General features: G+C 51.3%; 1 protein-coding gene across 1 annotated transcript; it reads right to left on the bottom strand.

Annotated features, from left to right (window-relative positions):
* Positions 1-5281: 5281 nt before the first annotated feature.
* Positions 5282-6439, bottom strand: S1PR4 (sphingosine-1-phosphate receptor 4). The gene has a single exon (XM_065875483.1). The coding sequence runs from the start codon at positions 6437-6439 to the stop codon at positions 5282-5284; it is 1158 nt and encodes a 385-aa protein (XP_065731555.1).
* Positions 6440-14178: the final 7739 nt, after the last annotated feature.

Genomic DNA, 14178 nt, shown 5'->3' with positions numbered 1-14178 from the left:
TAGTCCGACCGGCGCGCGCGGAGCCACCTGGGAGTTGTAGGCCTATTCCGTTACTCCCCAAGAGAAGCTGTGGTGGACCGTTTGACTAAGGTTTCACATAAACCCCAAGTCAGAAAATACGGAGACTTAAAAATATATATATAATCGGTGGAACTTACTGAGGCTCTGTCTTTGCCGTGATAGAAGGTGGAGGGGGGAAGGGGGTTGTGCAGGACGTGACCTTGCGACCCGGAGGAAAGTTGGGAATAAGGAAGAGAGGGGCCGGCCTGATGCGCTAGGTCTCCTGGGAATTGTAGTCTCATTGAACAAGCACAAGAGGTCATGGGAGCTGAAGTCTTCCTGGCAGAAGTTCGGAAAAAAATCACTTAAAACTCCCAAGAAATATAGATGTTAACACCGTGAGGGCAAAGGCTTGTGTCTGCTTTGTGCACTGATGTATTCCTCAGAGCTTAACACAAGGGCTGGCACACAGTGGGTGGTTTATATAATTTTTGGATAAAAGAATGAAAGAAGAATCAAGAAATCATGACGGAAGGTTCCTAAAGGGATGTCGCAATGGATTATGGGACTTGTAGTCTGCAGCTTGGTGTTGTGCCGGGGTTGGTGATATATTTATACTTAGGCATATTTATATTTGGGACATACTCAGTAAAAAAAAAAAATATTCGTTCATCAGAAATTCAACTTTTACTGGGTGCCTTAAATTTGTATTTTCTAATCTGGCCCCCCTGAGAACCCAATTCTCTCTGGGCCAGGGGCCTTAAGGGGCATCAGTAACTCACACCCCCTTGTACAGACGGGAAGACTGAGGCCAGAGGGTGCAGAGCACATGGCCCTGGCCCACAGGTTCTGATACCGTTGTCTAGGGAAGTGGGCCTCCCTTCGGTCCCAAGTGAAAGGTGGCAGTTGTGTTGATTAACAGCATGGGTTCAAGTCCCAGCTCCTCCACTTCCCAGCTGTATGACCTTGGGCAAGTCGCTTCACCTCTCTGAGCCTCCATTTCCTCAGCTGCCAAATATGATGATAAATAATCAAACACTCTTTCCCGGCTCCCCAGGGGTGTGTGAGGATTCAATAAGATAATCCACGTGAATGCACTTAGAAACGATGAGGCATACATGAAGCGCTCAGTAAGTGTTGGTATTATGAGAACGCACCAAGCTCGTGCAGCCTCAGAGCTGCTGCATCCACTGTTCCTGCAAAACACTCGCGGGCCCCCTCCCACTTTCTGCATGGCTAGTTCCTTACTGAAATGATGTTGGACATTTCTTAGTTTGACGTTTGCCACCCCCAGCAAATTGTGACCTGTCCGCGAGCAGGTACCAGGTTGTTTATAGCTGCAACCCCATTGCCCAGAATAGAGCCTGACACACAGTTGTTGAATGAATGAATGAATGAGTCATGAAAACACCAACACACCAGCCCCTCCCTTCCAGCTGTGTCCCTTGCTTCCGGCCATCCCCACGCAGGTCCTAGGCATGAGGAGTCAGGAGTGGCTTGGCAGGGCAGGGAAAAGACTGAGAAATTCTGGCCCACATGGTCTTCATCAGCAAATGTTTATTACCTGCTTCTCCATCTACCCCCACTCTTCCAGGTCAGGCTATGAACAGGCAAGACACGCACACTCACCTAGAGACAAAGCAAGAAAGGGGCCTAAACTTGGCTCAGATAACGAGGCTTGGACTTTAGGGCTGCCCATTCCGCCTCCTCTCCTGAGCCTTGGTTTTTCTGTCTGTAATATGGGGAGGTTCAACTAATCCTGCTTTGTGGAGATGAAACCTTGGGGCAGCCCGAAGAATGAAATGGAACATTCATTCTGAGTTTTCCAAAGGAGAGAAGGAACTGGTATTCATTCTTTCATTCATTCATTTATTCATTCATTCATCAAAGAGGCAGTAACAGACAGGGATCCAGAAGTCACCTGTGGGGACTTCCCTGGCGGTCCAGGGGTTAATACTCCACGCTTCCACTGCAGGGGGCGTGGGTTTGATCCCTGGTCAGGGAACTAAGATCCCAGAAAACAACAAAAAAAAAAGTCACCTGTCTGGGTTTGAATCCCAGCTCTGCCTCTTCCCAGTTGTGTGACCTTGTGTAAGCTACCTAACCTCTCTGGGTCTTAGTTTCTCCATCTATAAAATGGAGTTATGATGGTACCTACCTCCTGGAGATTTTCCAAGGATTAAGTGAGTTAGTACAAAGGTGACTAGGATAACGTTGAGTGATACATAAGGCATTTTAAAATGTTGTCAGGGGGTTTCCCTGGTGGTGCAGTGGTTGAGAGTCCGCCTGCTGATGCAGGGGACACGGGTTCGTGCCCCGGTCTGGGAAGATCCCACATGCCGCGGAGCGGCTGGGCCCGTGAGCCATGGCCACTGAGCCTGCGCATCCGGAGCCTGTGCTCCGCAACGGGAGAGGCCACAACGGTGAGAGGCCCGCGTACCGAAAAAAAAAAAAAAAAAGAGTCAGATTTGTTCTTCCCTATTACAAAATCAGACACTAAGTTTGAGGGTCTTTATATTCCTTGTCTTAACAACATCCCAGGAGGGCAGGGGATATCAATATCCTCATTTTACAGATGAGGAAACTGAAGCCCATGGTGAGCGGCAGAGCTGGGGAACGGTGATGCGTTACAGACACCTGAGCCACCTAAGAGCAGAAGTCAGGATTCATGGGAACAGTTTCATCGTAGTCAGGGAGGAAGGTGGGGGTGGAGAGTAAGGAGGGGAAGAAGTTTCCCAGGCTCATTGTAAGGCACGATGCTCGGACTAGTTCTCCCAACACTCTAGGTCATGGAGCACCTACTATCTGCTGGGTCCTGTGCTGGGTGCCAGGGACATAGCTGTGGCCCAAACACTGTCACTACCTCCACTCTCATGGAGCTCCAAGTCCAGGGGAGAAGGTGGATGAGTAACCAGGCGCGATCGGATCTATGATGGAGTTGCACAGGCAGGTGTGGGAGCCCGGAAGAGGGCCTGAGGAGGAGAAATCAGGGAGACTTCCTGGAGGAGGTGATGCTAAAGCTGAGACCTGAAGGATGGGCAGGGCACGTGCCAGGCAGGCCACTCTACTGGGGACAACAAAGGCAGGTGCAAAGACCCCAGATGGGAGAGAGCAGCAAAGAGTGAAGCTCAGTCAAAGCAAAGTGTGACCCCCACAGGGCAGAGGGGGCCACAGGGCCAGCTCACACAGGCCCAGGACACAGGCTGAGAGCTTCAAGGAGGCCCAGGCTCCACTCACACCAAATTCCACTGAGACCTCACCCTGCCTGCCACTGTCCCGAATAAACACACGTGGACCAGGAATCAGGAAAATGTAAGGAGTATCCCAGCTTATACATGCTTGGAACGTTTTCCAGTCCTGTCCAACAGAACTTTCTGTGATGATGGACATGCTCTGTGTCTACGCTGTCCAAAACAGTAGCCACAGGTCCCATGTCCCATCAAGCACTTGAAGTGCGGCTAGTGTGACCAAGTGTTATGGGCTGAATTGTGTCTCCAAAATCCATGTCTTGTAATCCTAACCCCCAGGACCTCAGAATAGGACCTTATTAGGAAATAGGATGGTTATAGGTGTAATTAGTTAAGCTGAGTCATACTGGAATAGGGTGGCCCTAATCCAATAGGACTGGTGTCCTTATAAAAAGGGAAAATTTGCACACAGATGTGCACACAGGGAGAGCCCATGTGAAAATGGAGTCTACAAACCAAGGGATGCCAAAGATTGCCAGCAAACCCCCAGAATCTAGGAGAGAAGGCTCAGAACGAACCAAACCTGTTGGCACCTTGATCTCAGACTTCCAACCTCCAGAACCATGAGAGGATAAATTTCTTTTCTCTTTTCTTTTTTTTTGACCGCACCGCTCAGCATGCAGGATCTTAGTTCCCCGACCAGGGATCCAACTTGTACCCCCTGCAGTGGAAGCGTGGAGTCTTAACCACTGGACCACCAGGGAAGTCATGAAAGAATACATTCCTGTTGTTTGAGCCCCTCGGTCTGTGATACTTTGATATGGCAGCTCCGAGAAATGCACCAAGAAACTGAATTTTTAAAATTCATTTTAATTAATTTTACATACCCACGTGTGGCTAATGGCTGCTTTATTGAAACAGCGCAGTAAACAGTTTCCCATCGCTGCATCCCCCATCCTGCAGGGGAGAAACGGAGGCTCAGAACGGAGCTATCCCATCCAGAGTGGCAGACGGGATGCTGACCCAAGAACTTGGCAAGACGGAGGCAGAAAGACCTGTGGACATTTTCTTGGCTAGGAAGATGGAAAGAGAGCACTTTCTACCAGCAAAAGGTGGCTACATCCGGAGGGTGGACCCCTGCGGCGCTGTCCCATACCATTGCCGCAAGTCCTGTGAACTGTCTAAATGCAAGGGAATTCCAAGCTCAGTCTTCAGTCGTACAGGCCACTTATCGAGGGCTCAGTAGCCACATGAGGGTCCCACACTGGCAGCACAGATGTAGAACATTTCCACCGTCGCTGAATGTTTTGTCAACACACTGATGCCACGCGCCATGGCAAAAAACACTGAGCGAGTACCGACCGCCTCCTGCGGTGGCTTCCGTCTGCTATAGGCCCATTTCACAGATGGGGAAGGAAGAGGCAGGTAGTGCTAAAGGGAGAAGTGGGTGAGATTTCCCCGAGGTCAGGAGGGCCAGTCGGCTCCCCCTCTGCTGGTCTCCAGACTGAGTCCCAAGAGATGCAGAGGCCAGAGGTGGGGGAAGGAAGCCGCCCAGGACCCAAGATGAGAGATAGGGCAGGGAAAGGGGAAGTGAACAGGGAGGGGCGGGTGTCGTGGCCCTCCCTGTGCTGCAGGCACAGCTCCAGCAGACCCACAGCCCTCATCCCATCACCCTGATGCCACATGTGAATAAGGGGCTGCAGCATCTCATCCCATCATTGAACTCTCGCGTTGCCGGGGCATAGACACCCCCCTACCCAGCCTAGCCCTGGCAGCCTGGGAGCCCCACTGAGGCCCACTGTGGGGCTGGGATTTCCTCAGAATCTCACAGGAGGGGGGCTGCGTACACAGCAAACCCATTCATCCCTATTCCAGCACGCTCTCTGTTCCTCCTGCTGCCTCCTGCCCCACGGAGACCGTGGGAAATCCACTCGGCGTCAGCAGGCTCAGGAGGCTTCGGGGAGGACTGCAAGGCCCTGGGACACATGCCCCCGGCTGCCCTCTTCCTTCTTCTGCATCCAGCCTGCCTGCTGCTGCATCCCTGCGCGCCCGGGCGTGCACCCGGCAGCTGGACCACTGCCCCAACCGTGGGCTCAGATGCTCCGTACGCTGGAGATACTGGACAGGGGCTCCCGCATCCGGAAGCTGTGCGAGCGGGAGCCCCGAAAGCTGTCCCTCGGCCTCAGCGAGCTGTCGGTGGTGGAGGCGACGGATTGGGCCTCGGCAGCCCGGGCCAGGCAGTCCCCAGGCCCTCGCAGTCCCAACCGGAGACACGCACAGCAGAGGAAGCCCAGCACTGCCCTGCACACCTCCCGGCTGCGGAAGGAGTAGATGACCGGGTTGACCGCGGAGTTGAGCACGGCCAGCGCCAGGATCCAGTCCATGCCCCGCAGGTACTCCTGAGCCCAGACGTTGGAGCCAAAGATGTCGGCCAGCAGCAGGCCGAAGAGGGGGCCCCAGCACACCACGAAAGCCACCAGGATCATAAGCACCGTCTTGAGCAGCCGCTGAGCCTTGCGGCGGGCCGGGGTGCACGGGGCCTTCTGCCCGTTGGAGCGCACCACTCGGAAGATGGCCCCGTAGAGCACCATGATGGTGGCCAGGATGCAGGCGAAGACCACCACGCAGAAGAGGATGTAGCCCTTGGAGTAGAGCGGGAGCAGGCTGGAGCAGCGCTGGAAGGCGCAGACGCAGTTCCATCCCAGCAGAGGCAGCAGGCCCAGCAGGGCTGCCAGCAGCCAGCAGAGTCCGATGAAGCTGCACACGCGGCCCCTCTTGGTGGCCCCGTTCTCAGCCACCGGCCGCACCATGGTGGCGAAGCGCTCGCCCGCCGTGAAGAGCAAGCTGAAGGTGGAGGCGGCCAGCGCCATGAAGAGCAGGCCCTCGCGCAGGAACCACTGGGCCGGCGCCAGGCGGAAGGTGTGCGCCCCGGACAGCAGCACGTTGGCCAGATACGCGGCGCCCGTGAGCAGGTCGCTGAGCGTGATATTCACCAGGCAGTAATACACCCAGCGGCGGGAGCGCATGCGGCTGGCGATGGCCACCAGCACCAGCAGGTTCTCCAGCACCACCAGGCAGCTCACAGCCACGAAGAGCCCGCGCAGCACCCCCAGGCCGCCCTCCTCGGGCCCGCCCCGCCCCGCCAGCCGGCCAGAGTGGTTGTAATGCAAGACGATGAGCCGGCTGTGCCCGATGGCCGCCAGCAGCTGGCAGGACTCGGGGACCTCGGTCGGGGCCCCCGTGGCGTTCATCGCGGTCCCCGGGGGCAGACTGAGGCCCGGGGTGGTTCGCCCCAGGCAGGGTGGAGCCGCTCGCCTTGCCCGGTCTTGGTTTCCTGTTATTTGAAATTTCCTGTTATGTTCAAGGTACCCCCAGGGTGAGGGTGAGGGTGAGGCCGGGACGGGGAGGGGCATCCCAACGGTCGCTTCCCACCCGGACTCCCGGAGGGCGCTGCGGCTGCTGCCTGCTGCGAGCCCGCGATCCCTCATTGCGGGTGGGGTCCCAGAGCGGGGGAAACCTGGTTCTCCTGTGACACCCGGGCTGGATGACTTCCCCGCCCCCATGAGCTACTCCCTGCAGGACCCGCTGTTCCGTCACCGGCTCCCCAACTGCTCCAAACCCGCCTGGCACACAGTAGGTGCTTAATAAGTGTGCGTCAAGCGGCCGCACACACAGGAGCACCACCAGCTTCCTCAGCGATACCGCAGATGCACCCCGTTTTAGCCTCACGACAGGGCCAGGACCACGCAGTCCACAGAAGGGGAAACCGAGGCCTGGAGAGGCTGTGTCTGCCCCGGGTCCCGCAGAAGAGCACACAGCCGGGAGGTGAATCCCACGCACCCACACGTTTACCCGGGGCTTCCGTGGCGGGACCCTCTCTCCCCAGGTTTTCCGTTGCCTCTCCTGCCCCTGAGCTGGCTTTGCTGGGAGCAGAGCTGCTGGGGACCGCCACCCGGGGCAGCACCTCACATCTGGAGGGGGAGGGGCTCACAGAAGTGGGGAGCTCTCCCCACCGCCACCGCACAGCCATCCTGACCCGGCTTACACTGACTCAACCAGAGAAGGGTGAGGACGGAGGTGTGTGGGCACCAAGTCGGGGAGAGGAAGTCGGGGATGATGTGTGGAGTGATGTTTGGGGGGCCTGAGGCGGGGGGACACTGCCCTGGCCAGTGTCTGAGGGGGGAGACACAGGTGTCGGAGGGGCTCTGGTGTCCCCCATGAGTGGCGGGTGGGCAGGACACAGGGGTTGAGGACAGCCCAGGGACTGTGGCCCCCTGAACCCTGAGTTCATTGCTCAGCTCTGGAGCAGGACAGTTACAGGGAAGCTCAGAGGGAGGGGCGCCCTGGGAAGTAGCAACATCTGGTCACTGGAGATGACCAAGCAGAAACGGATCTGAAGGGGGGGTTGTGAGAGGAGGGGTTGTACAGGCAGCTGGGGGGAGGGGGGAGGGGATGAGCACCTGAGCCCCAGTCCCGGCCTCACGAGGGACCACCTGACCCAGGCACATCCACAGGGAGACACATGGCATGTTCTGAGCCTGGGCCCTGGACTGAGCCCTGATCCCAGGCTGAACCCTGACCTTGGCCGAACGTGTGACCATAGGCTGACCCCAACTCTGATCCCTGACCCAGGCTGACCCCCAACCCCAGCTGAGCCCTGATCCCAGGCTGAGTCCTGACCTTGGACTGAGCCCTGATCCTAGACTGAGCCCTGATCCCAGGCTGAATCCTGACCTTGGCTGAACCCATGACCACAGCCTGACTCCAACCCTGACCCCTGACCCTGGTTGAGATTTGACCCTGAACTGAACCCTGACCCCAAGCTGAGCCCCAATCCCAAGTTGAGTCCCAACTCTAGTGGAGCCCCAACCCCAACTAAACCCCAACCCCAGCTGAGCCCCTCACCCCAGGCTGAGAGAGCAAATTGAGAACTAGACTAAAATGCTATGAGAGAGCAGAGTTTGGCTAATTTGAGGCCAAGCTGTCCAACAGTGGTGACCTTCTGCCATGAGTTACCTGCTGACCGGGTGAAAGGCCATACGTGCATTAAACCTTATTTAATCTTATGATTATCCCCAGGCTACAAAAGAGCAGTCCCCCTTCTAGAAATCTGTCCTGAAAACGCAGCTTCCACAATACACAAGTGAGTATGCAAAAGGTTACTCATTGTCATTTGTAAGTGTAAAATATTGGAAGCAACCCAGATGTCTGTACACAGGAGAGAGGCTGATGCATTACACCGCACGTCACCGTGGAGTACTACGCAGCCATGAAAAAGAAACGAGGGTGATCTCTGTGAGCGGAATGGGGTGAGTTCCACGATGTATCGTTAATTTGAGGGGGAAGTACCAGAGTATATGTAGTATGTTACCTTTTGTATAATAAAGAAGGGGGGAGTAAAATACCCACATATCAGCTTGCTTTTGTGAAGGAAAGATAAGCCAAGAACCAATCAAATTGGTTACCTACAGGAGTGGATGGGGTTGAAATTGAAGAGAGGAGGGGATGACACCCTTTGTGTTTTCCTCTTTGTATAGTTTTTAAACTGTTAATGCTTTCTGTATTCAACAAAAATTTAAATCAACAACGATGGAGGACGGAAGCTTTAAGATGGACCGTAAGTAGAAAACAGATTAACTGAACCGTATGTCAAATGAAAAACATAACCTCACAGAAATAGAAAAGAACCAGCTTATGCAACTTTTGGACACACTACTCACTCTAAAGGCAAAGGGAACTGCAAAAAAAAATTTTAAACTTGGTTCGGTACATTTGTTTTTGGGAGTGGTATAGGTGTAGTGATTCTGAAACTATCCTGTACTGTGGGACTGAGTGAAGTAGCAAATGTGGCGAAGTAGCAAGTGTGTTGATATTATTAGGAATCAGGTGTTCACTGGGGGAGAAAGGTGCAAAGATGAAATAGAAGAGCCCCACAGGGATGAAATGGGATGAAAGCATCCATGCGGACTTGATATTTAAACACAAATCAATTTCCTAACTCCATCCACTGAGATAACCCAATAGGAATGAGCACACCCGGCACCCAGATCTTGGCTTCTAAATATCACGCCCTAAAAAAAAAAAAAGAAGGGATCCAGGACTCTAGGGAGAAATGACTGATTCCAGGGATGGGGCAGGAAGCATACAAGGTGAGCCTGGAATGTCTTGATGCACCAGAGAGTAAGGAACGGCTCCGAGAAGGATGGGGACCCATGGGAGAAACACAAGCTGGCCAAACCTGAGACAATTTGAGCATCAACAATGAACAATCTTAAAATCACACAGACGTGGGGCTTCCCTGGTGGCGCAGTGGTTAAGAATCAGCCTGCTAGTGCAGGGGACATGGGTTCGAGCCCTGGTCCAGGAAGATCCCACATACTGCAGAGCAACTAAACCCGTGGGCCACAACTACTGAAGCCTGCACTCTAGAGCCTGTGCTCTGCAACAAAGAGAAGCCACTGCCATGAGAAGCCCGAGCACTGCAACAAAGAGTAGCCCCCACTCACTGCAACTAAAGAAAGCCCGTGCACAGCAACGAGGACCCAACACAGCCAAAAATAAAATAAATATTTTTTTAAAAAAGCACACAGACAGAAAGTGGATGGTGGGTGCCCGGGGCAGGGAAGGGGGGGATTCAGAGTTAGTGTTCAATGAGGACAGAGTTTCAGTTTTACAAGGTGAAAAGAGTTCTGCAGGTGGATGGTGGTGACAGTTGCAAAATGACATATGTATTCATTCAGCCATACCTCTGAAATGTACAACACGGTTCATTTTATGTTATGTGTATTTTAAAAAACAATTAGAAAAAAAAAAAAAGAATGACCATTCCGTATGATCCAGCAATCCCACTCCCAGGCACAGACTCAGTAACAGAGTTTTAAAAAATCACCATTTGGTAACCATCCCAGCAATAATTGATCCAAGCAGGATTCGTCAGTGGATGCTAAAGTAATTAGGTGGAAGTTTGTTGGGGAGCAGGATATTTACATAATCTCAAAGTATTTTCCTACAGATGATTTATCGGTTACAAAGGGGAAAATGCCTTACTTAGAAACCGGTGAATAGCAGCTTAACCAAGACACCAAGTAAACACACAGGGAATGGGGAAAAAAAATGGGCTTCGTGGGCCTCCTGGGCCACATCACATATCACTTCTAGGATATTCCTGCCAAACGTGGATCACCTGCATCTGATCGTGGGAAACATCAGACAGACCCACACTGAGGGACATCCCACAGAAAAATTGGCCTGGCCTCTTGGAAAGAGTCAAGGTCGTAAAAGGTCATAAGAGACAACAACAACAAAAAAAGCCTAAAGCTGTCTCAGAAGAAAGGAGATCAGAGATATATGAAACTACATGCAATGAGTGACCCCCAACTGAATACAACAACAGGGGAGGGGGGAGGGGGGAGTTGCTATAAAAGACGATATTGGGACAACTGGTGAAATTTTCATATGGGCTGTATATTAAATACTATTGTTGTATCAGTGCTAGATTTCCTGAATTTGACCAACACCTTCTGGTTACATAACAGGAGGTGTTTGTTTGCAGGAAATACATTTGGTTTTTTTGTTTGGTTTTTTTTGTTTGTTTTTTTGGTTTTTTGGAGTCAAGTTGCATGATGTTGCCCACTTCCAAATTACTTAGAAAAAAATTAAGAAAAAGAATTTAAAATGTGTATATTCTTTATGGAATAGATTGTATACTTTTAGATTATGTTTATAGAGAAATATAAAGCAAAAGGTTAACTGTGGGAGCATCTAGCTCAGGGGTCTGCAGACTTTTTCTGCAAAGAGCCAAATAGTAAATATTTTTGGCATTGAGGGGCAGACAGTCTCTGTCACAATGACTCTGTTGTCATCCGGAAAGCTGCCCCGGACCATGTGTAAATGAATGGGCCTGGCCATGTGCCAATAAAACTTTATTTACAAAAAACAGGCTTAGAGCAGGTAGTGACCCCTGACCTAGAGGAAGGGTCTATGGGAGTTCATTGTCATCGTCTTGCAACTTCTGTAGGTCAAATATTTTCCAAGTCAAAAGATGACTGAAGAAAATGTGGGTTTCCTAACTTTGTGGTCAGATTATGGTCTCCAAATATCATCTCCCGTTAAAAAGAAGCAGGGCTCCTTGGAGAAATGGCCGGGTCCAGGGCTGGGGCTGTGAAGTATGGGATGAGCAGAAAGCATCGTGCTGGACCAGAACTATGAGCTCTTTTTTTTTTTTTCTTTTTGGCTGCACCACGCAGCATGTGGAATCTTAGTTCCCCAACCAGGGATGGAACTCATGCCCCCTGCATTGAAAATGCAGAGTCTTAACCACTGGACCGCCAGGGGAGTCCCCAGAACTATGAGCCCTTAAGGCCACTGGGTCACATCAAAAGGACTTAGGGACCAACTCAAAGAGGTTTCCACTGGCCAAAGATGAAACAATGTGGACATAAGAAGAAGAAGATATGCAGTGGATAGAAACACATCAGATGTTACATCCATGAGTTCATAGTGACACAAAAGGAAAAAAAAAACTCTCTGGTGATCTTTTGTGGATATTGAGGAAGTAACAAATTATTGTGAAAACTGCTAAAGAAAAGTCAAGAATCAGGCATTTACCCTGTCTTTCCTGCACAGCCTTTACTTCTGGGTAACTAATTACTTGATAGGGGAAAGATGTTTTTTCAATCATACTCCATTTTTTAAATTGCTTTAAATTGTGGTAAATTACATGTGACATTAAATTAGCATTTTAACAATTTTTAAGTGCACAATTAAGTGGCATTAAATACATTCACATTGGGGCTTCCCTGGTGGCACAGTGGTTAAGAATCTGCCTGCCAATGCAGAGGACACGGGTTCGATCCCTGGTCCAGGCAGATCCCACACGTGCCACCATTACTGAGCCTGTGCTCTAGAGCCTGCAAGCCCCAACTACTGAGCCCGCGCGCCTAGAGCCCGTGCTCTGCAACAAAAGCCACCGCAATGAGAAGCCCGTGCACCGCAACAAAGAGTAGCCCCCGCTGGCTGCAACTAAAGAAAGCCCACGCACAGCAGCGAAGACCCAACACAGCCAAAAGTAAATTAATTAAAAAAAAATACATTCACACTGTCGTGCAACCATCCCCACCATCCATCTCCAGAACTTTCTCATCTTCCCAAACTGAAACTCTGTCCCCATGAAACACTGACTCTCCATCCCCCTCCCCCAGCCCCTGGCCCCCACCATCGACTTCCTGTCTCTGTGGATTTGACTCCTCTAGGACCTCATGTGAGTGGAATCAGACAGTACTTCTCCTTCTGTGTCTGGCTTATTTCACTGAGCATAAGGTCCCAAAGTTCATGCATGTTGTAGTGTGTGTCAGAATTTCCTTCCACTTTAAGGCTGAATCATATTCCGCTGTATGGGTGAACCATATTTGTTTATCCATCCATCTCTCAATGGACACGGGTTGCTATCACCTCTTGGCCATTGCGAATAATGCTGCTGTGAACACGGGTGTACAAATATCTCTTTGAGACCCTGCTTTCAGTTCTTTTGCTTGAGCTGGGTTTTTTAACAGAAAAATTCCAGGCAATAAATGCAGAAGAAATGAAAGTGTTCAAAGTCACCATTTTTGCAACCCCTAATGATGTATGTAAGCAATGATCACCAGTGGCCACTAAGACCATTATGAGAGAGGTTCACGTGGAAATTTCACAGTAAATGAATCAGACTTGTGCCACCTGAACCCACTGGTCATTTTTAACGAGGTAGGGGAGGGAACCAACTGGGTGTTAATGTTGTTACATGTCTCACGGAGAGAGAGACAAAGACACGGAGACACAGAGATACAGAGAGAAAACAAACTAGATGTGTTGTCTGGAGGAGCTCACACCACCTAGGAAGTCCGCTCATGTTTCTAGGGAGATCGATTCACAGGGATTACAGGGGACAGAGGAAACCATTAATCCACACCAGGGAAACAACCCATCCAATCAGGAGGCTGGTAAACTCTACCAGATAAACGACCTGGTTTCTTCAACAAATAAATGGCAAAGAAAAAAGGTTGGGTGATGGTTATAGGTGAAAAGAGACTAAGAGATACATCAACCAAGTGCCACGTGTGGGCTTTGTTTGGGTCCTGACTCAAAGGAACTACCTGCGGAAAAAACACGTATGACGTTTCATCATCAGCAATGAGACATTTTGCCATCACGGGCCCACCAGGCTGATGTACTAAGAGGGACCCTGCGGCATTCTTGCCCAAAATGCATGCCGTTAATTACATCACGAGCAAACATCAGACAAGCCCAAATTGCGGGACGTTCTATAAAATAACCGGCCAGAACTCTTTTTTTCTTTTTAATTTTATAAATTTCTTTCTTTTCTTTCTCTCTTTCTCTTTCTCTCTTTCTTTCTTTCTTTCTTTCTTGCTGCATTGGGCCTTTGTTGCTGCGCGCAGGCTTTCTCTAGTTGTGGCAAGCAGGGGCTACTCTTCGTTGCGCTGCGTGGGCTTCTCATTGCGGTGGCTTCTCTTGTTGCGGAGCACGGGCTCTAGGCGCACAGGCTTCAGTAGCTGTGGCATGCGGGCTCAGTAGTTGTGGCTCACGGGCTTCAGTAGTTGTGGCTCGTGGGCTCAGTAGTTGTGGCTCGCGTGCTCTAGAGCGCAGGCTCAGTAGTTGTGGTGCACGGGCTTAGTTGCTCCGCAGCATGGGGATCTTCCCGGACCAGGGCTCGAACCCATGCTCCCTGCTTTGGCAGGTGCTGAGCGCACCTCGAGCTCGTGCCCCGCAACAAGAGAAGCCACCGCGATAAGAAGCCCACGTGCCGCAACTAGAGAAAGCCCACGTGCAGCAACGAAGAACCAATGCAGCCGTAAATAAATAAATAAATAAATAAGAATTGGGTGCCTAACTCAGGGGACCAAGGTCATGTTGACGGCATGTACTCTTGATATAATGGGACAAAACCTTCTTCACTTCTGTGCTCCTCGGACCTAAAATCTAAACCTCAGTCTAA

The sequence above is a fragment of the Phocoena phocoena genome, chromosome 3 (genome assembly GCF_963924675.1).
Source record: "Phocoena phocoena chromosome 3, mPhoPho1.1, whole genome shotgun sequence".
In the NCBI taxonomy this organism is placed as follows: Eukaryota; Metazoa; Chordata; class Mammalia; order Artiodactyla; family Phocoenidae; genus Phocoena; species Phocoena phocoena.
Note: the sequence above shows the minus strand (reverse complement) of the source record. Positions and strands in the feature narration are given on the sequence as shown.